Raw genomic sequence first — 24,284 nt, forward strand, 5'->3', positions numbered from 1 at the left:
AGACTAAAAATGAAGATATTTATGCAGAGTTTCAACTAGCTATGGCTAAGTTTGCTAAAGACAAGCTATTTTCTTGCGAAAACACACAAAATCAGAAAAAATGTTCAATGTTCCTTTAGTACCTACACATTTAGACTGAAATGAAGATATTTATGCAGAGTTTCAACTATCTATGGCTAAGTTTGCTAAAGACAAGCTATTTTCTTGCAAAAACACTCAAAATCAGAAAAAAAAATGTACAATGATCCTCTATTACCTACGCAATTAGGCTTAAATGAAGATATATATGCAGAGTTTCAACTAGCTATGGTTAAGTTTGCTAAAGACAAGCTATTTTCTTGCGAAAACACAAAATCAGAAAAATTTTTTTAGGTTAGATTAAGTTAGATTAGGTTAGGTTAGCCTACGTATGCGCGCATATAGGTTAGGGTTAGGTTGATTAGTTAGGTTAGGTTAAGTTAGGTTAGGTTAGATTGCTAGGTTAGGTTAAGTTAGGTTAGATAGGTTAGATTAAGTTAGGCTAGGCTAGTTAGGTTAGGCTAGGTTAGCCTACGTACGCGCGCGTACGTAGGCTAACCTAGCCTAACCTAACTTAACCTAACCTAACTTAATCTACCCTAACCTAACCTAAATTAATCTAACCTAACTTAATCTAACCTAACCTAACTTAACCTAACCTAACTTAATCCAACCTAACCTAACCTAGATGCGCGCGTACGTAGGTTAACCTAACCTAATCTAACTTAATCTAACCTAACAATATTTTTTTTGATTTTGTGTGTTTTCGCAAGAAAATAGCTTGTCTTTAGCAAACTTAGCCATAGCTAGTTGAAACTCTGCATATATATCTTCATTTCAGCCTAATTGAGTAGGTACTAGAGGAACATTTAACATTTTTTTTATGATTTTGTGTGTTTTCGCAAGAAAATAGCTTGTCTTTAGCAAACTTAGCCATAGCTAGTTGAAACTCTGCATAAATATCTTCATTTCAGCCTAATTGTGTAGGTACTAAAGGAACATTGTACATTTTTTATGATTTTGTGTTTTTTCGCAAGAAAATAGCTTGTCTTTAGTAAACTTAGCCATAGCTAGTTGGAACTCTGGATATATATCTTCCTTTTTAGTCTAATTGTGTAGGTTCTAAAGAAACATTTAAAAATATTTTTGATTTTGTTTGTGTTTTCGTAAGAAAATAGTTTGTCTTTAGCAAACTTAGCCATAGCTAGTTGAAACTCTGCATAGATATCTTCATTTTTAGTCTAATTGCGTAGGTACTAAGGGAATATTGATTATTTTTTCTGATTTTGTGTGTTTTCACAAGAAAATAGCTTGTCTTTAGCAATCTTAGCCATAGCTATTTGAAACTCTCCATAAATAACTTCAGTTTTAGTCTAATTGTGTAGGTACTAAAGGAACATTGAAAATTTTTTCTGATTTTGTGTGTTTTCGCAAGAAAATATCTTGTCTTTAGCAAACTTAGCCATAGCTAGTTGAAACTCGACATAGAAATCTTCATTTTTAGTATAATTGCGAAGTTCAAATAGGAACATTGAACATTATTTATGATTTTGTTTGTTTTCACAAGAAAATAGCTTGTCTTTAGCAAACTTAGCCATAGCTAGTTGAAACTCTGCATAAATATCTTCATTTTTAGTCTAATTGCGTAGGTACTAAAGGAACATTGATCATTTTTTCTGATTTTGTGTGTTTTCACAAGAAAATAGCTTGTCTTTAGTAAACTTAGCCATAGTTAGTTGAAACTCTGCATAGATATCTTCATTTTTAGTCTAATTGCGTAGGTACTAAAGGAACATTGATCATTTTTTCTGATTTTGTGCGTTTTCACAAGAAAATAGCTTGTCTTTAGCATACTTATACATAGCTAGTTGAAACTCTGCATAAATATCTTCATTTTTAGTCTAATTGAGTAGGTAATAAAGGAAAATTGAAAATTTTTTATGAGTGTGTTTGTTTTCGCAATAAAATATCTTGTCTTTATAAAACTTATCCATATATAGTTGAAACTCTGCATAAATATCTTCATTTAAGCCTAATTGCGTAGGTACTAAAGGAACATTGAACATTTTTTATGATTTTGTGTGTTTTCGCAAGAAAATAGTTTGTCTTTAGAAAACTTAGCCATAGTTAGTTGAAACTCTGCATAAATATCTTCATTTTTAGTCTAATTGTGTAGGTACTAAAGGAACAGTGTACATTTTTTCTGATTGTGTGTGTTTTCACAAGAAAATAGCTTGTCTTTAGCAAACTTAGCCATAGCTAGTTGAAACTCTGCATAAATATCTTCATTTAAGCCTAATTGCGTAGGTACTAAAGGAACAAGTGTGTCTCTGTTTGTGTGTCTCTGTGTGCGTGTCTCTGTCTTTTTGTCTCTGTTTGTGTGTGTCTGTGTGTTTGTATATGTGTCTGTCTCCCTGTGTGTGTGTCTCTCTGTGTTTCTGTAAGTGTCTGTCTCTGTCTGTCAGTATGTATGTGTGTGTATCTCTTTGTGTGTGTGTATGTGTGTGTGTGTCTCTGTTGCTGTCTCTTTGTGTGTGTGTCTCAGTGTGTGTGTCTCTGTGTCTGTGTCTGTGTGTGTGTGTCTGGGTGTTTGTGTCTGTGTGTGTGTGTGTTTGTGTGTGTGTCTGTCTGTGTGTGTCTCTGTTTGTGTGTCTCTGTGTGTGTGTCTCTGTGTGTGTGTCTCTGTGTGTCTCTGTGTGAGTGTCTCTGTGTGTGTGTCTCTGTATGTGTGTCTCTGTATGGGTGTCTCTGTGTGTGTGCCTCTGAGTGTGTGTCTCTGTGTGTGTGTGTCTCTGTGTGTGTGTCTTTGTGTGTGTGTCTCGGTGTGTGTGTCTCTGTGTGTGTCTGTGTGTGTGTGTGTGTGTGTGTGTGTGTCTCTGTGTGTGTGTCTCTGTGTGTGTCTGTGTATGTGTGTGTCTCTGTGTGTGTGTGGGGTTGTGTTTGTCTGTTTGTGTGTCTCTGTGTGTGTGTGTCTGTCTGTCTGGGTCTGTGTTTGTGTGTCTCTGTGTGTGTTTCTATGTGTGCGTGTCTGTGTGTGTGTCTGTGTGGGTTTGTTTGTGTATCTGTGTGTGTGGTTCTGTGTGTGTCTCTGTGTGTGTGTCTCTGTGTGTGTGTCTCTGTGTGTGTGTCTCTGTGTGTGTGTGTCTCTGTGTGTGTCTCTGTGTGTGTGTCTCTGTGTGTGTGTCTCCGTGTGTGTGTCTCTGTGTCTCTGTGTATGTGTCTCTGTGTCTGTGTCTCTGTGTGTGTCTCTGCGTGTGTTTCTCTGTGTGTGTGTCTCTGTGTGTGTGTGTCTCTGTGTCTGTGTCTGTGTCTCTGTATCTGTGTCTCTGTGTGTGTGTCTCTGTGTCTGTGTCTCTGTGTGTGTGTCTCTGCGTGTGTGTCTCTCTGTGTGTGTGTCTCTGTGTCTGTCTCTGTGTATGTGTGTGTCTGTGTGTGTGTCTCTGTGTTTGATTCTCTGTGTGTGTGTCTATGTCTGTTTGTGTGTGTGTGTGTTTGTCTCTTTTTGTTTGTCTATGTGTGTGTGTTTCTCTATGTGTTTCTCTCTCTGTGTGTCTCTATGTGTGTCTCTCTCTGTGTGTGTGTATCTGTGTGTGTGTCTCTGTGTGTGTGTCTCTTTGTGAGAGTCTCAGAGAGAGTGTCTCTGTGTGAGTGTCTCTGTGTGTGTGTCTCTGTGTGTGTGTCTCTGTGTGTGTGTCTGTGAGTGTCTGTCTCTGTCTGTGTGTCTCTGTGTGTGTGTCTGTGTCTGTGTTTCTGTGTCTTTGGCACTGTGTTCGAGGGTGTCTGTGTGTGTGTCTGTGTGTGTGTGTGTGTGTGTGTGTGTCTCTGTGTGTGTGTGTGTGTGTCTGTGTCTGTGTGTCTCTATTTGTGTGTGTGTGTGTGTGTGTCTGTGTGTGTGTGTCTCTGTGTGTGTGTCTGTGTGTGTGTGTCTCTGTGTGTGTGTCTCTGGGTGTGTGTCTCTGTGTGTGTCTCTGTGTTTGTGTCTCTGTGTGTGTGTGTGTCTGTGTGTGTGTGTCTGTGTGTGTGTGTCTCCGTGTGTGTCTCTCTGTGTGTGTCTCTCTGTATGTGTCTCTGTGTGTGTGTCTCTGTGTGTGTCTCTGTGTGTGTCTCTGTGTGTGTGTGTCTGTGTGTGTGTCTCTGTGTGTGTGTCTCTGTGTGTGTGTGTCTGTGTGTGTGTGTGTGTGTGTGTGTGTGTGTCTGTGTGTGTGTCTCTGTGTGTGTGTCTCTGTGTGTGTGTCTCTGCGTGTGTGTCTCTGTGTGTGTGTCTCTGTGTGTGTGTGTCTCTGTGTCTGTGTCTCTGTATCTGTGTCTCTGTATCTGTGTCTCTGTGTGTGTGTCTCTGTGTGTGTGTCTCTATATGTGTGTCTCTGTGTGTGTGTCTCTGTGTGTGTGTGTGTCTGTGTGTGTGTGTCTCTCTGTTTGTGTGTGTGTGTCGGTGTGTGTGTGTGTGTGTGTGTGTGTGTGTGTGTGTGTCTCTCTGTGTGTGTGTCTGTGTGTGTGTCTCTGTGTGTGTGTCTCTGTGTGTGTGTCTCTCTGTGTGTGTGTCTCTGTGTGTGTGTGTGTCTGTGTGTGTGTCTCTGTGTGTGTGTATTTGTGTGTGTGTCTCTGTGTGTGTGTCTCTGTGTGTTTTTCTCTGTGTGTGTGTATCTTTGTGTGTGTCTCTGTTTTTGTGTGTCTCCGTGTGTGTGTCTCTGTGTTTGTGTCTCTCTGTGTGTGTCTCTCTGTGTGTGTCTCTGTGTGTGTGTCTCTCTGTGTGTGTCTCTGTGTGTGTTTCTCTGTGTGTGTGTCTCTGTGTGTGTGTCTCTGTGTGTGTGTCTCTGTGTGCGTGTCTCTGTGTGTTTGTCTCTGTGTGTGTGTCTCTGTGTGTGTGTCTCTGTGTGTGTGTCTCTCTGTGTGTGTCTCTGTGTGTGTGTGTGTCTGTGTGTGTGTGTGTCTGTGAGTGTCTGTCTCTGTGTGTGTGTCTCTGTGTGTGTGTCTCTGTGTGTAGGTCTTTGTGTGTGTCTCTGTGTTTGTGTGTCTCTGTTTGTGTATCTATGTGTTTGTGTATCTGTGTGTGTGTCTCTGTGTGTGTGTCTATGTGTGTGTGTCTCTGTGTTTGTGTCTCTGTGTGTGTGTCTCTGTGTGTGTATCTCCCTGTGTATGTGTCTCTGTGTGTGTGTGTCTCTCTGTGTGTGTGTCTCTGTGTGTATGTCTCTCTCTGTGTGTGTGTCTCTGTGTGTGTCTCTCTGTGTGTGTGTCTCTGTGTGTGTGTCTCTGTGTGTGTCTCTGTGTGTGTGTATCTGTGTGTGTCTCTGTGTGTGTCTCTGTGTGTGTGTGTGTGTCTGTGTGTGTGTCTCTCTGTGTGGGTGTCTGTGTTTGTGTGTGTGTGTGTGAGTGTATATGTGTTTGTTTTTGTCTGTGTGTGTGTGTGTCTCTTTTTCTTTCTCTGTTTGAGTTTGTGTGATTGTGTGTGTCTGTGTGTGTGTGTCTGTGTGTGTTTCTCTGTGTGTTTGTGTGTCTGTGTGTGTGTGTCTTTGTGTGTGTGTCTCTGTGTGTGTGTCTGTGTGTGTGTGTGTCTCTGTATGTGTCTCTCTGTGTCTGTGTCTCTGTGTGTGTGTGTCTCTGTGTTTGTGTGTCTGTGTGTGTGTCTCTGTGTGTGTGTGTCTCTGTGTGTGTTTGTCTCTGTGTGTTTGTGTCTCTGTATGTGTGTGTGTGTGTCTCTGTGTGTGTGTCTCTGTGTGTGTGTCTCTGTGTGTGTGTCTCTGTGTGTGTGTCTCTGTGTGTTTGTCTCTGTGTGTGTGTCTCTGTGTGTGTGTCTCTGTTTATGTGTCTCTGTGTGTGTGTCTGTGTGTTTTTGTCTGTCTGTGTGTGACTCTGTGTGTGTGTCTATGTGTATGTGTCTCTGTGTGTTTGTCTGTGTGTGTGTGTCTCTGTGCTTGTGTCTCTGTGTTTGTGTCTCTGTTTGTGTGTCTCTGTGTGTTTGTCTCTATTTGTGTCTCTGTGTATGTGTCTCTTGGGGTGAAACAGTTTGAGGCATTTTAGGCGATGATTTTAGAAAACAAAAGCAGAACTTTTAAAATCACAACAACTGAAGGTCAGTAAATAATTCCTTTGTGGGGCCCGGGGATGGCCTTTGGGAGTGTGTTATCCCGGCGGCGCTTCTCTGGTCCGGGGGACCTTTGGGGGGCCGGGGAGGGCCTTTGGGGCACAGGGAGGGCCTTTGGGGCACAGGGAGGGCCTTTGGGACCCCGTTGGTCCTTTGGGAGCTCGATGGGCCTTTGGGGGGCCCGGGGATGGCCTTTGGGGGTCTGGGTGGGCCTTTGGGGGCGCCGGTGGCTCTTTGGGAGCCCGGGGGACCTTTGAGGACCGGGGGAGGGCCTTTGGGGTCCGGGGGTGCTCTTTGGGGGTCCGGGGGCCGTTTGAGGACCAGAGGAGGGCCTTTGAGGGTCTGAGGCGGGCGTTTGGGGGGCTGGGGCTCTATGGGAGCTTGGGGGACCTTTGAGTACCGGGGGTTTCCTTCGGGGATGTGGTGGGGGATCGGAACCCTTTGGGGTTGGGGTAGAGGACCTCACAGCACTGTTCAAATGGAACTTGTGTATTATAACGACCACAGAGTTTCACCCTCAAATTCTCTTCTAAAACCTTTCCTAAAATCTTCTTTCAAAATGTCTCTAACTGTTTCGCCGAAATAATCCCATAAAATGGATAAAACGGTTTCGCCCAAATAATCCCTAAACATATTTTCAGCGTGTTCCTTTTGTTTGGCATCTCTGCGCTAACGCATTTCAAATTTCTAGGAAACCCTTTCCTACGTTAATCTCTTCATCTCATAAATTTTCCTAGCTAAACTATTAGGGTTTCGTTAGAATATCAATTTATCTCTCCGACTTAAAGCTCCGTGAAGCCGTATTTAAAAATAGAATTTCTATCTCTTTAGACTCCCGCATAATTCCAAGATAACAAGTGATGTCAATTATAATTCCTGACACTAAAGATCAATGAAGCCCTATTTAAAAATAGAATATTAATTTTTCTCTCTGACCTAAAGAACGTTTATCCCTCAGACCTAAGATTAAAGAAGCCTTAATGTTTCTTAATTCTCCCCTTCGTGAATCAATAATTTCCCCTAGCGATTATGTAAATCAAGTTCACAGGTGCTACTCGTGACAGGACCACGTGGTTTATGGTTTTCCATGTGAGAAAATTCCTGTTTTTCCAAGTGAGAAAATTCTAGTTTTTTCATTCTCACTGAGAAAACCATATAACAGACATGAATTGCTGTTGACATCCATAAATGTGACAAAGTTCCTGTTTTTCCAATTCTCACTGACAAAAACCATAAAACATCCATAATTTGATGTTGACATCCGAGAAAAACATCAAATAAATCGACCTTGGAAAAAGAGGTCATTGTGCGATTACGTAATCTTTCTCCCTAGGGACTCTATGACCATATTGTTTCATAATTCCACCCAGACGTGAATCAATAATTCCCCCATCGATTATGTAAATCACCCCTCATGCCATTACACGTGGCCAAACAACAACAACAGATCGATTGACCTTGACCACCATTAGACTCGATCGATAATCCTTAAATAAATTATGTTCCGTCAGCATTAAACTAAATTGTAGATGGCAGCAGGGGTGTTCGTCCCGGACCTCATGATAGGGTTCTACTCACAATCTTTTTAAAAATCCAGAATAGTAGACGAGAATGTTTATGTACATTGTATCAGAACTAATCTACTTAATTATTTGATTCTAAAAAACTACTAAAAAAAATTTATTTGATTCTAAAAAACTACTAAAAAAAATTTATTTGATTCTAAAAAAAGGACATTGCCAAATTACGGTCTGCATCAATAAAGGCAATCAGTCAATAGCCTATAACAAAAAGTTCAAGTGAAAACGATAGATTCACAATTTAATAAACAGTAGCCTTGTAAACGTGCACGAAACTTGGGACAAACGTTCTTTTCTACCGCGTATTTTTTTGCATCTATTTTTGCCAGCTTTGGGACTGGCCGCGCAACAACCCCTGGAGGTTTCTTAGGAATAAAATCTAATGGCATGATACCATGGTGTTTATGGATATTTCGGCATTTTTTTTCAAAATCCATTCTCAGATTCAGCCTTCTTTGCTCCAGCGAAACTAAATAAAACTTGATTAACTGACCAGAATATGAAATTTCCAGGCCACGGGAAGTAATAACAAGAGCACCAAGTCCGTATCCGGGGGGCTACTGAGTGGGTACCCCCCCCCTCCCGAAATTTGTCTCCGACTCGTAAAGATGTAAAAAAAGAGTACAAACTAATTTTTGTTTTTTTAAGTTTTTGTAGCTCCCCCCCCCCGAAGAAAAATAACTGCCATACCAGGCCAAAAAGTGCAATATCAGGGCAGCATACTCTAAAAGCGGCCTATTAAAGATATAGTAATTTATTAAGAGATGGGACGATTGAACCCGAAATTTTGCCATTATTTTAACATTAAGTTAGTGGTGCTTGTCTTCAACAACCCTGCGGCGAGCGCCCCCACCCCCCACTTATATCAGAAGTGAGGGTTGTTCCTGGTAGTTTAGTTTTATTTACAATTAGTTGCTCAAGCGGAGGAGGATTAAATTTGGGGTTAAAATTCCTAAAGACAAAACAGTAAAGTATTACTGTTATTCTCATTCACAGTCATCAGTGAAGATGCTGACTCTTCTCTCACTTTTTCAATGATTGTTGCAGCTATTCTGGGGTCACCTTTATCATATATTTGTACTAGGCTTGACTTATAAACACACTTTCATCTACTTTCCAAATCAGTAGTGATATTGCTAATCGTGACTTAAAAAATAAGGCCAGAAATAGTCCCTTGAGGAACTCCACAAAAAACGGGCAGATGATCATTCTTATGCTTTATCATTTAAAATCGATTTGATAAAAAAAACTGAATAGCACCAATCAAATTAGTAGTTACAGAAAATTCCACGAGTATTTTTTTTTAATTAGAATATCATGTTGTATCAGATCAACAACTTTAAAAAAAAAAAATCTATTATTACAAGCTTAAGCGATCTACCTGGTTTAGCCTTATATTTGAACATGAAATCACGTAGTTGGATCAAGTAATGTGTTGTAGACCTCTTTGGCATATTATCGAACTGCTAAGGATCAATTAGTGGTTCAATTCTAAGTTTTAAGGCCATCCGGTACCATAAAGAATCACCATATCTCGCCCATTATATAGAGTTTTAGTTTGTGTGGCCAAACTATTTAGAATTGATTGGGCGGTCTTGCCATAACTTTTAGAGCTTGGATAAGAGATCCAAATAAACGACGGATAACTAAAAGCTAACAGTTACTTTCCCGGAAATCTTAGAAAAGCCATTTAACGTCTCCTGTTTTGTGCCGCAGATAAAGATATTCAGTTTTAATGAAATTTATATCATTAGAAAGTGTGAAATTTTTTTTTCGATTAAACGGAGCAGATTTTTTATTGAAGTTCAGGAAAGGGTAGTCTCTAACAATTTTCTATCTTGTTTGCTGTGAAAATACCAAAAATCAGCTCAAACGAAATGTCATTTGATCAATTTCTCATCTTTGAGAGTTCCCAGTGGAGCAGTTCGCTTTGATTGAAAACCTTGCTGATACAATTTCTCTGTCTTTTCAATAAAATGTCATATTCAAGCCACAAATTCTCAATAGCTTTTAATGATAAATAGTCCCCTGGGTGAATCTGCTAACGGACCATTTGTCTGTGAGACGGCCGTCCAACGTCGAAGCTCGCAAAATGACATTTATGGCATTAAATGTCCTTAAGCTTTTTGCTAAAGAAAAAAAAATCACAAATTTTGCTCTCTCTCTCTCTCTCCCCTCTTTTTCTTGTCTATAATATACACACACTATTGAAAACAATTATTCACTGAATATCGTTTAAATAGTATTTGTATCCCCGCTTCTCCCCCTTTACAGGCCGTGGATCCCCTTTTCTGTAAAATACACATACTATTGAAACACTAGCTCATGAGATAGTGTTAAATAACCTATGTATTTCCCCTCTCCTTTGCTGGTCGTGGAGTCTGTTATGGGAGAGGGGATCGGCCCCATAAGAGCTTATCCCACTGCTGTAGAGTGGTTAGTAGAATAGTTTTCCCTGTTAGCGAATATCAGATCAGTTACTTATTTTTTCGATGCTTGCAAGAGTATGATCTTTTTTGCCAAAAAGCAACGATTATATTCGATTACATAGTTTTGCAAGTATTACGGCGGTTTCACGGCGCGGGGAATCAGCTTGAAAAATTCAAGAAAAGTGTCACTTTGGGGGGGGGGGGTGAAGGGGACTTTAAAAATTTGAGAGAAGGGTATGAACTACTATTTTTCGGTCATCGTAAAGCAGTAAACGCTTCAACTTTTCTTCTTTGTGGCGCCTTTTATCCAACAATCTCAGGCTTGTTTTCAAGATGTTTTTATCTTTTGATTACCGAACAGAGCCGCCGTCTGGTACAACCTCTGGTACAAACGTCTGGTACAAAGCCGCCAACCTGTGGTTAAGTGCCTTATCGATCGCACTCTACGGACTAAGCTAGCGGGGCTTAGTTAGTTTGTTTTGCACTTTTGGTATATTTATATATATAAACAAACAGGTTTCCTAAAATTTATAACATCGTCTAGGCTAGAGTATAAAGACATAGCCAAATATTGTATGGAATTTGAATATATTTAACTGTACGAGTTTTTTGCGTTTGAGATTGGAAGGGGGGATGTCTCGGATCTGAATGTCTCCCTCCGTGAATGCATGTTTGACATGAGTCGTATCTGCATTGGTGACGATGTGTTTGTGTTTATCATACTAGGTTTTCATACTTCTGCCCCTTAATTTTTGCTTTTCTTAATCTGTGTCTCTTTTGCATAAGGTCTATCATATGTAGAAATCAATGTTTACTTCTTTACTTTCATTAGAGCTCTATGGAGATACTTGAAAGTTTTGCGACGCATGAAATATTGTCAAAAGAACAACCTGAATGTTCCAATGATATTTGAAGAAAATGTCCGACGACATCCAGACAAAGTTTGTTTCATTTATGAAGACAGGGAGTGGACATTCGCTGAGGTAATCATTTCTAATGTCTAGGAATTCACCCTGTAGAAGCTTAGCACTACTTGTGGGCTAATTTTGGTTATTTATATAACTAAATAATGCTTTTACGTTTTGTTTGACAAGTTTCTTAATTAAAAAAAAAAAAAAAAGAAGAAACAAACAACTATGGGTCTCGCTGCCTGGACTTGGATGCGGACGGTAAAGGAGTTATTAAATCCAGAACCTCAGAAGTCTAAGGGATGCTTACACTATGCTCATGGGGCTATCGCCATATTTTTTTTTTCTTTACTTACTTAGTTTAAATGAAATTCTGTTTTTCTATTATTTTTCATGTTTTTTTTTACCAAGGGGTTATCGTATAAAACTGATGATTGTAGGAAGTTTAGGAAGAAATGATTGATCAGAAATTGTGAGTTCCTGCTTATCTATTAAGGGACAAAACCGATAGAAACCTCTTGATGCCCCGTGTGTTCCTGGTCACATGCGCATCCTTGACTAGCATTGAATGAAAAATTCAAGATAGTCTTTTAAGCAGATAAGCAAAAGGCTTAAAATGCACTTTTGGGGATGACATGGTATGCTTCCGGGTCTAGTTCTAGGGAAGGGGCCCGAAATTATGCAAATAGCCCTTATCAAGGCCATATCAAGGATTTTTGTTCGAGGGGCGGGGGTACAAAAAAACTTTGCAAAACGCAACAAAAATTTCTTAATTTGTATACTTTCTGCGGGGTGGGGGGGGGGGGTCAAACCTAGTTATTCTGTCCTTGGATACGGCTCTCGCCCCTTTCAGTAGAGGCTTTTTGAAGTCAGGGCCATAGAGGGATTTTTTTGTGTGATTGACGAGCCCAAAGTTTCAAAGAACGCAATTCGCAATAGTACTAGGTATATACAGTAAATGATTTGCAAATAAGATTTGATACAAAGGAAGAATTGTTGTTTAAACTTGTAATAGGGCTCATATGACTGCAGAAATCAGAGGTGAAGCCGCAGTGGTGGATCCAGGCGAGAGGCGTGGGGGGCGTGCGCCCCCCTAACATAGTCTAAAGTAGTGAAATTTACGTAATCAACGCAAGTTTGCGCTGATTAAACTTGTTCCTAACGCAAGTTTATCGGATCAACCTATTTTGCGCCCCCCCCCTAAAAAAATCCTCGATCCGCCACTGTGAAGCCGGCGACATATTCTAAGGTAAAAATTAGTCTACATCCTTTTATAGACAATGTACAATCTTCTATATTAAACCGTTGATAAACATGATGCAGTTCACATGGGTATTAGTTTGAAATTTACACACACACACACAAAAAAATGCTGTAACCTTCAAATCTTTTAACTAGTCCAGTCTGACAGCCTCTTTATGGCTTAACTGATAGGTATGTCTATAATGGACATTTAAGTCGTGTTCTAGGGTTTTGAAAAGTAAACTGTAACGGGAGATTTGATAACTTTGTTAGATGTATACTTTTAAACTGTTTTTTGGTTTAGTGAAATTATGCGATGTCGCTAAGGACTCTACTCAGATGGCTCCCAACCCTATTCACTAAGGTCGAATATACTGTAGTGGCTTGTATTAACTTCCGAATAAAATTAATGATAAGAATCCTTCCATTTTGGGTAGCATTTTGAATAAAACGGTATAGTGCTAATACCTTGTTCTGTTTTTCTTATTTGCCTTAGAACTGAAGCAGTACCACAGGAACACCAATTGAGCGGTAGGGGCAATTACTTTCCCTTTTAGATTCTGGAAAAATACCTTTTTTATGCTATTTTCAACGAAAAATCATAAACAGCATAGTTAGTTATTTCGAAAATACCTTTTTTCTGGTGTTTTCTTTTAAAAATACCTCTTTTGGTATTTTATTGGGAAAATTAAAGAAATTAAATTCCTCTCCATAGATTCCAAAAAGTACATTTTCATCTCCCCTTCCCTTCTACATTTGGGTAAATTGACGACCCCGCGGCCTGTGGTAATTGAATTTTTAACTTATTTTTACCCCCTTAATCCCCCGTCTTTCTTTCTTCCAGGAATGTCGATATGAGGTGGGGCCTGGTGCCCCCTCCCTCCCCCCCCCCCAAAAAAAATATCCTGATTTTCTCTAAATTTTGGGGCACTTCTTATCCAAATTGTAAAATAGTTTTACTACCCCCCCCCCCCTTGATAAGTTCTTATGGTCTTAATTGCTCTCTTTCTTTCCATTTCCATGATTATATTAAAGCTGACTATGTTTACCAACTAGCATTAGAGATGCTGAACACAGTGGCTTGTTTAAAAGGAGATTGAAGAAGTATTTTTTAAATGAAGAATTATAGTGTGTTCAGTTTTCGGGGAGGGGATTTATTTCAATTTTTTTCTTCTTTTTCTTCTTTTTTTAAAGATTGATGAGAGAGAGCACTTTTTGTTCTTAATTGGTTGGGAGTCAAAGGGTTGCAACCGTCTTTTTTCAGGCGCATTGTGCCTTCCCTGAGCGTGCGTTGTGATTAATGTTTATTTTATGAGTTTTATAAATAAAATAGTCACCCACTATAGGCACACCGCTATTTTAAATTCTTTTGAATGGACTTTGCCAATATCAATTTTTATCAATATCAATATCAATTTTTATACTATTGTTCCTCTGAGGGGGATGACTTCCAGCAACATGGTGCACTTCTCGGAACGCCATGTATACCGTACAGTTCCGCCACACTTGGCACAGTCCCAAAAACGTTTGGAACCCGCCACTTGGTTTATATGATTTCTGAGAAAGAGCAATCCCTCGGTATCTCCTTCCATTTTTTTTTATATTTTGATTCCCTGTACAGCGTCAATATAGCCCTTTTCCCATAAAAATACAAATATTTTAAAAACAAAATTTAATTGGCAGTCAGACACTAAAAACCCGGTTTATTCAACCTTCTCAGTATAAGTATTAAATTTTAAAATGATTTCCATATATGTCACGCCCCGTTGATTCCGTAACGGTCAAAGTTCAAAGTCTTGATTTATCTTAATTTTGTCTTCAAGTTTGAGAGTATTGTAAACAATACTGTTTTATCTTTTCAATCTATTTTGGTGTTGTTTATCTAGTAAATAATTTTGAACAGATTGAACGAGATGTTTTTTAGGTTGATATCTAGTATTACATATGTTATTTCTCAAAACTAATTGTGTCATAAGGAAAATTAGTGGCAAAATAAGGATTAAGGAGGAAGTAACGGCGTAGAAAATACAAACAAATTGATTATCCGTGGACCCGGCGCGTATACTAGAATTTGTTTTGGGAGGAATGGACAGCTTCCAGAAAGGCGATGAAATGGATCAAATCATAGATAAATTTTCAAAAATGAATGCGACTCGAAAACTTCTCATTCTTTTTACTAGCTTAGGATTTCACACAAAAGGGCCAATCAGAGTTTTGCACTCCTTTTACTGCCTCAAATTCCTTTGATTGGTTTGAAATTTGAATTAGCAACTAGGGGTAAAAAGGTGGGGTTTATCCCTTACTGTTTTGTCTTTTAATTTATTCTGGTATTTTTTACCCAGTAACTAATTTCAAACAGACTGAACGTGGTTTTTGATTTCTAATATTACACATCTAATTCATCAAAACTAGAAGTGTTATAGTGAAACTTCGTGTTCTTCTTCGATGCTCGTCTGACTAACCGTATAGCAAACTATTAGTTTAAAAAATGAGGTTCGATCTCGCTTTTAAGGGCTATATTGAAAGAAAGGTTAAGATGACTATGCCATATTTTACGCATATTGCCAGGATGACAGATACCAAAGATGGAGCTTTAAGGTCCATCACAGTGTTGCCAGACCGAACGAAGAAGATTATGCTTTTTTGGACAGATTTATGCTACACCCTGGTTTCACGACAGTTAATCAGTTGTATATTGTCATTTAATTTCATGAAGAAAAAGTTGAACTTTGTCTTACCTTAACGTATGTTCTGAATAGTCTGATAACATTAATAATTTATTTCTAATCCATCCATGTGGTGCCACGAAAAGCAGACTGTCCCCGAACGGGAAGGGAAGTAGGGATGTCAATTCACGAAAACGTAGGGAGGAGGGGCAGGGGTGAATCTCCAGCATTTTATTGGGGGAGCAAGAGGGGTTCATATTCGGATAGACAAGGGGCATGGGCCGTATAATATTTTTTTCTAAATTACTGGGAGGCAACTGACCCCCCCCCCCAACGACACACCGGGGGAGGTAAACACATGTATTTTACAAAATCTTGGGGGGGGGGCAACTTTGTTGCTTGTCGATTCTGCTTGATTAAAATGAAAAGGTGTTTTTCAATGAAAATACAAAAAAGTAATATATTTTTTAAATCTATGGGGGGGCAGAAAAATAGAGGGCGGCAATTCCTCCTCTGCTATCCCCCCTCATTTGACGCGCCTATAGGCAAGATGTCATACGGAATAATAATTAGGTTTATTCATATAAAAAATGCTCACATTACAACAACGTCCAGAGGCTATAGCCTGTAACGGACTACACAGGATGCAAAAATAACAAAAAAAAATTAAGTAAAATAAGAAGAAAAGAGTAAACAATTTCCGAAGAACAAATTTCCATAAGGAACTACTCAAAGAAATAGGAAATTTTTGGGAGGGAGTAAAGAGCTAATCTCTGAATAAATTGAGTCGGAGGAGGATTGTGGTGCTGCTGTGGGATTGCTGCAGTGAGTTTTTAGTAGTAATGTAGTAGTTTGATAAAGCACGTTGAATGAATGGTAGGATTGGCTTAAGAAATTACGCCTCAAAAATAAACCAAATGAAATTAAATGTTTTTTTTTATCTTTTATATATTTTATTTATAATAATTTATGTATGTATATTTTTAATGTTTGTTTTATTTATCATATTAATTAAAAAAGCTTTTCCCACAAATTAAGTTTTTCAAAGAAAAGAAAAGAACTCCGTTAAACAAAAAATGAGCAAAAATAAAATCAAATAATCTACCAAGCGTGAAACTACCGCAAATCAGCATCGATAAATAAACGAAACACAAAATGAATAGAAATTACAATCAAACTCAAAACGAGCAGAAATTACCATAAGTTGGGCTCAAAACCCCAATGCCTTCCCAAGACCAGAACATAATTTGCACTTTACTGAAAATGGGGAGGGGGGTTAGCTGTCCTTCAATCACTTTCGACTATTAAAAAGGACACTAGCCCTTTCAATTTCAAATTGAATGAGCCCTTTTTGAAGTTTTCTACAACATCGCTTTCTATAAAAACCTTATATGCCCCAGGGGCATAGGTTACAACCCTTGCCCTTAGGGCTGTGGGGGGGAGGTTGTCATCCTTAAACACCTAATTTCCAAAACTTTCAACTACGTCGAATAAAATGGCTATCTAAAAATTTTGATTGTGTGTGTTTGGGGGGGGGGGGGCTAGTTGCCCTCAAATCACTTTCGAGTATTAAAAAGGGTACCAACTCTTTGAATTTCTAATCGAATGAGCCATTTTTCAAGTTTCTACGACAAAGATTTGAATAAAAACCTTATATGCTCCCAGGGCATGACTTATAACCCTTGCTCTGAAAACTGTGCGGGGAATGTCCGGCTCAAAGGTATAATATCCTGAACTTTAAACTGCGTGGAACAAAATCGCCATCTTAAAATTTTGATTAGAAGGGTTTGGGGACATGATGGGCGCGGAAGGGGTGTTAGTTGCCTTTCAGTTGTTTTCGACACTTAAAAAGGGCACTGGCCACTACAATTTCCAATCGAATGAACCCTTTTCGAATTTTCTACAACAACGCGTTCTATAAAAATTTTATATGCCCCCAGGGCATAACTTACAACCCTTTCCCAGGGCGTTGTGGGGGGTTGTCATCCTCAACGATCTAATTTCCAGAACTTTCAACTACTTTGCACAAATTGGCTATCTTACAATTTTGATTGGATGTATTTAGGGAAAAGGTGGGCGTGAGAGGGGTACTAGTTGCCCTCCAATCACTTTTGACTATTAAAATAGGCACCAGCCCTTTGAATTTCCAATCGAATGAGCCTTTTTTGAAGTTTCTACGACAGCACTTTCTATAAAAACCTTACATGCCCCCGGGGCATAACTTACAATCCTTGCCTTGAGGGCTGTGGGGGATTGTCCTCCTCAATCACATAATTTCTATCTGGAAATCAACTACGCTGAACAAAATGGCTATCTCAAAATTTTGATCGATGTGTTTCGGGAAATGGTGGGTGTGGAAGGGGTGTTAGCTGCCTTTTAATCACTTTCGACTATTAAAAAGGGCACAAGCCACTCCAATTTCCAATTAAATGAGCTCTTTTCGAAGTCTTTACTACAACTTCTTCGATACAAAGTGCCCTGGTCTAAAGGGAAAAAATAATAATTAATACATTGTGCCACCATCGTTCTTATATGCCCCCAGGGCATAACTTAAAACCTTTGCCCTGAGGGCTCTGGGGGAGTGTTCTCCTCAAAAACATATTTCTATCTGAAAATCAACTACACTGAACAAAATGGCTATCTCAAAATTTTTACTGGATGTGTTTGGGGAAATGGTGGGCGTGTAAGGGGTGTTAGTTGCCTTCCAATCACTTTCGACTATGAAAAAGGGCACAAGCCTCTCCAATTTCCAATCGAATGAGTCCTTTTCGAAATTTCTACGACAACTCCTTCGATACGAAGTGCCCTTGTATGAAAAAAAATAATACTCGTACATTGTGCCAATATCGTCCTTTATTTAGGCAGCGCGATTGCGCTGCCTATGATTATTTATAGTATCTTTATATTTATCCTCTTTATTAGGTGGATGAATACTCAAACCGAGTCGCCAACTTCTTTTCAAGTCAGGGGCTGGAACCTGGAACGACCGTTGCCCTTTTTATGGAGAATCGACCGGAATACGTCTGTCTTTGGCTTGGTTTAGCAAAAGCTGGTCTAGTCACAGCATTGATTAATTATAATCTGAAGGATATACCGCTTATACATTCCATTAGCTGCGCAAATAGCAAAGCAATTATTGTGGAACTCTCACTTGTTGACTGTAAGTATTTCCGTACTTATTTTTAGTTTCCCTTTTTTCTTTATCTCCATACTTACTTTTAATGGTTTTCATACTTAATTTTGGTTTTCTTCTCCATACTCAATTTTAGATTTCTTGTTTTTCTGTATCTCCATAGGCTACTTACTTCTAGTTTTCTTCTTTTTTTTTTCCTTCATCTCCATACTTACTTTTTGTTTCCTTTTTTCGTTGTCTCCATACTTACTCTTATTTGTCTTTTTTCTTTATCTCCATCATTACTATTGGGGTTCCAACCCTGTTTCTTTTCTTTTCAGATAAATGACCCATTTTCCTTTCTGTAATTATATTTGCCTATAAGATAATTTTTAATCCTAAGTTGAATTCTGGTTGCTAAGTTAGATTCTTTCGGTAATAAGTAAGCTTTGAACTAAATTCTATTTTTGACTTCCTGGTCTGAGTCATTGAAAGGTAAAGTTAAGAAAAAGTAGAATGGATTTTGAATAGGGATTTAAAGGATTGGCCAGGGCCAAGCGAAGGGCCACCCCTATGCAAAGTTTGTGTACAGAATGAATATTATTTTTCAGTAGTCTACTTTGAGACCCCGTATAGGGAGTCTGTAATGAGAGTTTATAGATGTGTTTCTTGTGACCTTTTGGAAGTTTACAAGTAAGCTATTTTCTACAGCCGTGTGAGATTATTTTTCCAGGAACCCAGATAGGGTAGGAACAGAGTTACGAGATACCGTCATTATTATATTGACAGGGGGATTCGTTACCTCCAAGTAGATATTTAGAAATATTAGCGGTAACCCAGGGCGGGTAGCCTTGGCCTGAAAATTTGGCCACTTGATCGCTCGATCACGTTATCATACCCTGGGGCAGGGTATACTCTAAATTGGGTACTAACAAACCCGATATTTACAGAACCGGTGTGGTACACGCAGGCATCCCATAATATTGGGCGCTGCCAGGGACTTTCCCCTACAGTAAGTGGTTTAGCACCATTTTTGCACCAATAAGTGGTGACACCCGTACCTTACCACACCATTACTGGTGGCATTGTAACCTACCGGTATAATAATTACTTTTAGTTTTTTCTCTTTATCTGTATTTTTAATTTTACTTTTCTTGTTTTTATCTACCTTCATAGGTTACTTATTTCTAGTTTTCTTTTTTTCCTTTATCTCCATGCTTACTTTATTTTTTTTTTGTCTTCATACTTATATTTTTTTTCTTTATCTCTACAATTACCTTTATTTGTCTTGTTTTTATTTTAGTTTTCTTTTCTGAACTATGTATTTATTTTCACCTTCTAGGAAAGCGATTGATCTTTATGAATAGGTATGCGTGCTTCCATTCTTTCTTTTTTTTGGGGGGGGGGGGGTCAAAATGGTAGAAGAGCATCTTTGACCATTTTTTAGTCTTTCTAGGGGAGCTCTTCAAATAACGCTGAAGACAATCACTCTGATCCTTTCCACTTTATGTATGCATCTAATTTTTTTGTTGGGATGGGGAAAACACTGTCACCCTCTCCCCACAAAAGCAATTTATAATTGTATCAAAATATAGGATCATATATAGTGAACTCCTACCCCCCATGTGCAATGTAATCTTTACGGATTTTCTTAATTTCTCGAAACCAAATATCAGTCAAAACAGGTGTTTACGCTAGAGGGAGACGCGAGTGCTTCAGTTATTTGGTAACTGAACCTCTGATGACTGATACTTGGAATAAAATATCTTGTTTTAAGTATTCAAAGTGAAACTTGTTTTAATCATTGTTGCCTTGATTTTCAGCATAAAATTTAAAAGCATGTAATTTTAAACATCATAACCTAACAATGTCCGCAGAATTACACAAGAAATAAGAATAACCGGTAACTTGTTAATAGATAGATAAATTAGTTGCACACAAAATGTAGCGAAGTGTAATACAAATTTTGACACAGCCAAAAAAGTCACTTTTGCAAATTTTCTGTGCGAGGGGTACAAAATTCTCTGTTTTTGAGGGAGAGCAAAACGCCACCCAGTGTAGTCAGATACGAAATCGCCACGTAATGTCAAGTAACGTTATGGAACGCGGCGTCAGCGTACTCGTTATTAATTTTGAATCGTTTTATAATGCAGCCAAAAGCGTGGATCAACAAATATGAAGAAAAAGTTAAGGCTCGTTCCGTAGTGCTTCATTTATTTTTGGTTTCGCGTAATTTGTTCGCGAAAACAAGATTTCCTTGCCAGCAACTTAAGATTTCCTAACGACTATGGAAAGACAATTTGAATAGAAAATAACTCTCCCCCACTATGGGAAGTATATTGTGCCGTTTTTATCTAGGCAATAAACTGACAATTTTTTTTATTTTCGCGCAAGGGCGGATCCAGGATTTTTTTTTTCGAGGGGGGGGTTTACTAATTTTTGACTCAGTTTTCGACTAATTTTACTGATTTTTACCTAGGTTTTACTAATTTTCGACTTATTTTCGACTCGGTCAAAAATTTCGGGAGGGGGTGGGGTTCAAACCGGGTACCCCCCCTGAATACGGCCTTGTTTTCGCGTATAATTTGATTTTAGCAGAATTAAGTTTATTTTGTATATTCAAACACCCTCTAGATAAATTTCTAAAATATTAGTCTAATAATCATTGTCGCGCAGGCATGGTCGTATTTTTTTTTCCGGGGTTGTTGTTCAGGGTTTGGCCCCCCCCCCCGCCGATATTGTTGTCCGACACGTAAAAACAACAAAATGCATATAAACAAGTTTTTGATGTGTTTTACATTTTTTTTGTAGCCTCCACACCACCCGAACAAAATCATCGGTACGCCCTTCCGTGCAGACATCTAGCCAAGGGAGCACGCCTTTGAGACCGATGTTGATCCCAGAAATCTGTATAGTCATGTTAGTATAGGCTCAATAGTCTTCACATCCTTATTGACTGACCTGGTTGCCAAAACAAGGGTTTAGAATCTAAATTGAGTTTAAAAACTTCAAAATGAAGTCAGTCTGTCAACCTCCTTCAGAGTAAGATTTTAGATTGTAAAAAAAAAAAAAAAAAAAAAAAAAAAAAAAAAAAAAAAAATATTAAGAATGGGATTTGGGGGATAGTTTTCTGAGTTTTGAAGTGCTTCTAATTGGCTTTACTGGAGTAGAATTCAGGGGGACAGTTTTCTCAGTTCTGAAGTGCTTTAAATCATTAATTTGAAAGTTCATTCATACTTTTCTTTTTTGGCCAAAAAGATAGTTTATTCATCTGACAGCAAAGGAATACTAACATTAAATCGAAATACAACTTATTGACGTTAAAGTCATAACAGTTTTTTTTAAATACTGTTGATTGATCTGGTCGCCTAAGCTAGGGTTTAGAATTTAAATTGGAAATTAAAATTTGGTTTTCGTATGTAATTAAAATAGAGATTTAGAATTTAGATATTTAAATTAAGTTTTAAATCTTAAAGATTAACTATGATTCATTAACTTGATGTGTCAAAGGATTTATATAGCTAAAGTCATACCCAAATTGAAGTTGAAACCTCAATATTAATTTCAAGAATGAACCATGTAATGTTAATTTGAAAAATTTGCGACGGTTTTTTGGGCGATAAGACCTAAACGCTGATTAGCATTATCGTCGTAATTGGCTGTATTATCTTGATTTTCCTGATATTACTGTTGATCGACCTAGTCGCCCAAACAAGGGATTATAATTTAAATTGAGTTTGAAAAGATCTAGAGGAACCATGGAACATTTATTTGATGTGTAAAAAAAAAAAAAAAAAAAATCATTACCAATAATGAATTTGAAATCTAATTTTGCATATTCAAAATGAACAATATAACATTAATTTGAAGATTTTGGTGAGTTTTTGGGAAAATAGGTTTTGTCGGCGTCAAGGTCGAATTAGTAGCACCACTAATTGGTAATATCATGTTTATTGGCTGTCAGGGGGCATCAATTGTGGCAGGGCAGGGGGACTTTCCCTCTAAATTTTTTACCCTTCAACACACCCCACCCCCTGGATTTTGAAGAGCATTTTTTATATTTTTGTGGAAAAATACCTTTTTTGGTAATTTCATTGGAAAAAAAAATTGCCCCCGAGGCTTTGAACAAAAAATACCCCCCCCCCCCTAGATTTTCGTGCATTGGCCTCCCTTTTGGCTGTATGCTCTTAATGGTCTTGGTATTGAGTTGGTTGACCTAGTTGCCCAAACAAGGGCTTATAATTTAGTATTCAAGTTTAAAGCCATGAAAGACTAATTTGACGTTTCAAAAATAATTTAAGAGGCTATAAGTTATTACCCATATTGAAGTTTAAATTTCAATGTGGATTTTCAAAATGGACCATGTAACATTAATTTGAAAATTTACGATAGTTTTTTTCGGCGTAAAGACCGACTTATAATACCCCTAATTGGTATTAGAATCTTCAGTGGCAGTATAGTCTTAATAGACTTTATGCTACTGCTGATTGATCCGTTCGCCTAAGCGAAGGATCAAAGTTTTAGTTGGAATTTAAAATCTTTACGTAATTTTTTTTACGTAATAAAATAGAGGTTTAGAATCTGGAATTTAAATTTAGTTTTAAAGCTCTATAAAGAGCCGCTAGATGTAAATTTGAATAATTTGCACATATATTTTTGGCACAATATAATGATCCAACAACAAAACAGCGCTGATGCTGAATTGGAATAACACGACCTGGTATTATATCCTTTGTAGTCTTGATTCTGGTGTTGTTCAGCCCGGTCTATACGCGTGTAGCCTGGTACACGGGGGCACTGATTCATGAATTGTGAGGGGGAAAGGGATATTTTCAATTTTATTAAAATTAAGACACAACAATTATCTTTCCGAATCTAGGATGGGCAGTGGCGTTAATTTGGGGGAAGAGGGGTGTCCTATAACCTTCCCTAACCCCCCTTGGTTTCGACAAATGTCTTCTTGAGCTATTTTCATTGAGAAAAGTCCTTTTCGGCAGTGTTTTCGATTCTTGACCTGGTTTTTAAGCAAATAGGAGCTAAGCTGTCATTGGGGGTATTTTGTAATTATTTGGCACTGAGTTGAGTCAGTAACTTCATTCATTCCAAATTTGGAATCTATTTTTATCCCAAGAAGTTCGATTTCGGGTTATTATAAATGGATCACCCGAATCTTGCTGCAGTAAATCCAGTGGTGTAATCAGAACTTTCCTATTAGCTATACTTTCTGATATGTGACCAAGTGTCCCCAAGGGGTGAAAAAAAATCTCTGATGTTCCATTGCCACAACTTTGTACAAATATATTAGAATTAGAAATCCTAGTATTCACGTTTAGCAGAAAATGGAATGGCGAGGACGGAATGAAAATGGACTTCCGAAAACCTATTGACGTAATTCTTTATCTTTATTTATTTCTCCTTCCCCAAAAATGAAAAAAATCACTATTTTTTTATTTTTCATCGAAAATTCAAAAAGTACCGTTAGGGGAAAACCATCCAATAGTCTGCAGGTTTTGACTTTTTTAATTCTCCAGGTCAACAGATAGGAAGTTACTTAGTATTCCAAAGTAAAGGTAGCTCATTGGGTGTTATCCCAGAAAAAGACAATTAAGAATGCTCCAATACTGTTCTATCTGGCAGCTCTTCTTTCCAAGTGGCCAAAGGGGCCGAAACTGGGCCACCCCAGTACTGGTTCGGCCGTTTCTGGCCTACGTTTGCCCCCCAAACAAAGTAAAGAGAAAAGTGCCTCTGAAAACGGTATAACTTGTTTTTTGGCTACTGAAGAATAAAAGAGTACGTTCAGTATAAATAGCTACAGAATCAGCTTCAGTAAGGTTAAAAAAATCCTGAAAGAATATTCATTCCAGATTATAAATTGACAGATCAACACCAAAATTAAGCCGCTTGTTTCCATCTGCAATTGTCGGTGGTGCCAGTTTCATGTCAAATTTCGTCTTTAAAACACTAGCTGTTTCGTCAGTTAGCACCAAGAGTCTTCTTTAGAAACTGGACCTCAAGTTCTTCAGTTGCTATGTCTTCGATAATAGCAATATAGTGAACAGGAATCACTTCCTTGTTCTTCAGCTCAACCAGAATGTCATCACCAACTTTGACGTTCTCAATATTAAATTGGCAGATGCTGGCAGACGGTTCGTCTTCAATGTCCACACTGGCGTTTGAAGATTCGTTGTATGCAGCCTTACCTAAGTCAGAATCGCTACTCCAACTGCGATTCTTGTTGCGAGGAACC

General features: G+C 38.4%; 1 protein-coding gene across 5 annotated transcripts in view; it reads left to right on the plus strand.

Annotated features, from left to right (window-relative positions):
• The window catches only part of LOC148939530 (long-chain fatty acid transport protein 4-like), a 192,937-nt gene that overhangs the window by 45,625 nt on the left and 123,028 nt on the right, over window positions 1-24,284 (plus strand). For 2 of the 5 annotated variants that reach the window (XM_089107195.1, XM_089107192.1), the window contains exons 1-2: window positions 10,943-11,092; window positions 17,848-18,085. The exons of 2 other annotated variants lie outside the window; for them this stretch is intronic. In XM_089107195.1, the coding sequence (XP_088963321.1) occupies window positions 10,976-11,092; window positions 17,848-18,085 (355 nt within the window). In that variant the 5' untranslated portion in view covers window positions 10,943-10,975. Of the gene's footprint in view, window positions 1-10,942; window positions 11,093-17,847; window positions 18,086-24,284 lie in introns of those variants that run through there. One more of the 5 variants, XM_089107191.1, reaches the window with a different exon arrangement.

Source organism: Artemia sp. Qi Xiang Cuo, chromosome 21 (genome assembly GCF_049724085.1).
Source record: "Artemia sp. Qi Xiang Cuo chromosome 21, ASM4972408v1, whole genome shotgun sequence".
In the NCBI taxonomy this organism is placed as follows: Eukaryota; Metazoa; Arthropoda; class Branchiopoda; order Anostraca; family Artemiidae; genus Artemia; species Artemia sp. Qi Xiang Cuo.